The sequence below is a fragment of the Morone saxatilis genome, unplaced genomic scaffold (genome assembly GCF_004916995.1).
Source record: "Morone saxatilis isolate NCDOM2014 unplaced genomic scaffold, NCSU_SB_2.0 Contig1, whole genome shotgun sequence".
In the NCBI taxonomy this organism is placed as follows: Eukaryota; Metazoa; Chordata; class Actinopteri; family Moronidae; genus Morone; species Morone saxatilis.
Window position 1 is genome coordinate 9,055,065 of NW_023339651.1, and position 2,314 is coordinate 9,057,378.

Below are 2,314 nucleotides of genomic sequence, written 5' to 3' on the forward strand. Positions count from 1 at the left end.
CGTGCATGTTAAAATGTAGGTAACAAAAACAAAACATGGGTTTCTAGACAAACACTGTAAAATATATCTTATAATTTCACATGGTCAAATTCTATTTCCTTAAATCCTATCACCTACAATACACACTTGTCTTTTTCCAGGCTGTATTTCTATAAGAATAACACACAGCAGTGGATCATCTAAAATCTGCATCAGTTATTTGTGTCCAGTCTGGCTGCTGTGGGAAGAAGAGAAGAATAAAAACAGCCTGTGCTGCCAGTGTGGAATTCAGGTTAGTCCCAGAGGACATCACACCTGTCAAGAAAAGCAGGATGCAATAACACCCTCCATCCCAAAAAATAGATCTGAGGAAACATTATCTAATATAATGAAAAATAGATCTAAAAGGAACTGACAAAGCAGATAAAATTGGAAAACAAGCTTGGAGTAATAGCTTTTATTCTGCTTTGATAGGCCTCTTGTATTTAGTAAGCAAAAAATAAATAATTAAAAAAGAAAAAAAGGGGGGGACAGATTTAAAAAAAGTAGGTTATAGAGCCTGAATGTGATTTTTTAAAACAAAACAGAAGTTGAATTTTAAAGCTGTTAATATTAACTTAATGTGGCCCCTCAGTGTGACAGACTGGCTCGGGGATGGTGGAGTCAAACTGGTTGCAAACAGCCTGAGGAAGTACCTCCTTTTCATTTTTTTCCCCTCTTCCTTTCTCCACCGGGAGACCGCCCATATGTGCGTTTAATCCACATTTGCTAGCAACTCCTATCTTCCTCCTATTTTACCATCACTGTCCTGCTCCCAAACTGCCTTTTTCCTTCCCCTCACATGCTTTTTCACTGCAGTCGTCCGACGGCTTCCTCCAGCCTCTCTCTCCTTTCTCTCTCTCTCTTTTTTCCTCCTATTTATGAAAACGTCACTTCAAGTCCCTCCCTGTTTGAATCTCATTAGTTTCTTGTGTGTTTCTCCCTGTCAATAATCCTGAATCCAGACTCTCTCTATTTCCATCCCTCTCTATCTGTCAATCAGCGCCGCCTTTGAACTGAAAACCACTCCGACCAACTTCAACTCACTCAATCCGAGCGGCTCGGCTCCTTCTCCGGCTTCCTTTTTCTGCCAAGATTCCCTTCTTTTTTAGTTTTGTACAGACCGCCAGAGCTTTTGGAAATCGCCAATACAGAACCCCCCAAAAAACTTAAACTCGGACTTTCTAGATCACCGAGATCAAGGGTTTAAAACTTCGTGTTTTTGCCCCCCTGCACAAAAAAAGAAAAAAGAAAAAAGAAAAATTGCTCGGGAAAAATGCCGCAGCTCAACGGCGGTGGAGGGGACGATCTGGGTGCAAACGATGAAATGATTTCCTTCAAAGACGAAGGAGAGCAGGAAGAGAAAATTTCGGAGAACTCCTCGGCAGAAAGGGATTTAGCCGATGTCAAATCTTCTCTTGTAAACGAGTCGGAAACGAATCAAAACAGCTCGTCGGATTCAGAGGTAAGTTGCAGACTTTTGGAAAAAAAAAAAGAATCGGGGGGGATCGATCGTCCCCGGCGCTGGTTTTAAGTTTTTCCTTTCCTTTTAGGGGGGGCCTGCGATTATGTGACATGTTTAAACACTTGGTAGACTTGCACAGAAAGTTGAACTATCCACCGTCACCGTGTTAACTTTAACGCAATCCCTGTGTTTTCATTGCATTTCAAGGCGGAAAGACGGCCTCCGCCTAGATCTGAAACTTTCAGAGACAAAACAAGAGAAAGTTTAGAGGAGGGTGAGTTTCTGCTTTATTCTTCCACTCTTCTTTTTTTAAAAATATTTTTGTTGTGTTGTGTGCACCGTGACATTACATGTGCCTGACGGAGGGGGGGTCTCCTCCGCTTTATTACTCTAATGCATTATTTTTCTGTGGAGAGAAAGGGGGGAAAATAAGAGTTTTCCAAGGCCACTTTATAAAAAAAAGTTTTCTTCTTTTTTCCCCCCCCGCCATGTTAGCTGCGAAAAGGCAAGATGGAGGGCTGTTCAAGAGCCCACCGTACCCGGGCTATCCATTTATAATGATCCCCGATCTCACAAGCCCCTACCTTCCCAATGGATCACTTTCTCCAACAGCACGCACAGTAAGTTCATTTATTTACAACTGTATGTGCACACACACACACACACACACACACACACTGCCGAGCACACAACGGAGGCAGTGAGTGTTGTCACCCAGAAAGTGCAGCCGATAAAAATGTAGAGCCAAGTTTTTGCAACTCCTCATGAAGTGTACAGTACAATGGCATGCATGTCCGCCTGCAGCTGCCAGTGTGTGTGTGTGTGTGTGTG

General features: G+C 42.7%; 1 protein-coding gene across 13 annotated transcripts in view; it reads left to right on the forward strand.

Annotated features, from left to right (window-relative positions):
- Nucleotides 1-896: 896 nt before the first annotated feature.
- The window catches only part of tcf7l2 (transcription factor 7 like 2), a gene marked incomplete in the record, with an annotated part of 92,402 nt that continues 90,984 nt past the window's right edge, over nucleotides 897-2,314 (forward strand). For 6 of the 13 annotated variants that reach the window (XM_035660320.1, XM_035660328.1, XM_035660286.1 and 3 more), the window contains 3 exon segments: nucleotides 898-1,483; nucleotides 1,691-1,757; nucleotides 1,979-2,103. In XM_035660320.1, coding sequence (XP_035516213.1) covers nucleotides 1,295-1,483; nucleotides 1,691-1,757; nucleotides 1,979-2,103 — 381 coding nt within the window. 13 annotated transcript variants of the gene reach the window in all.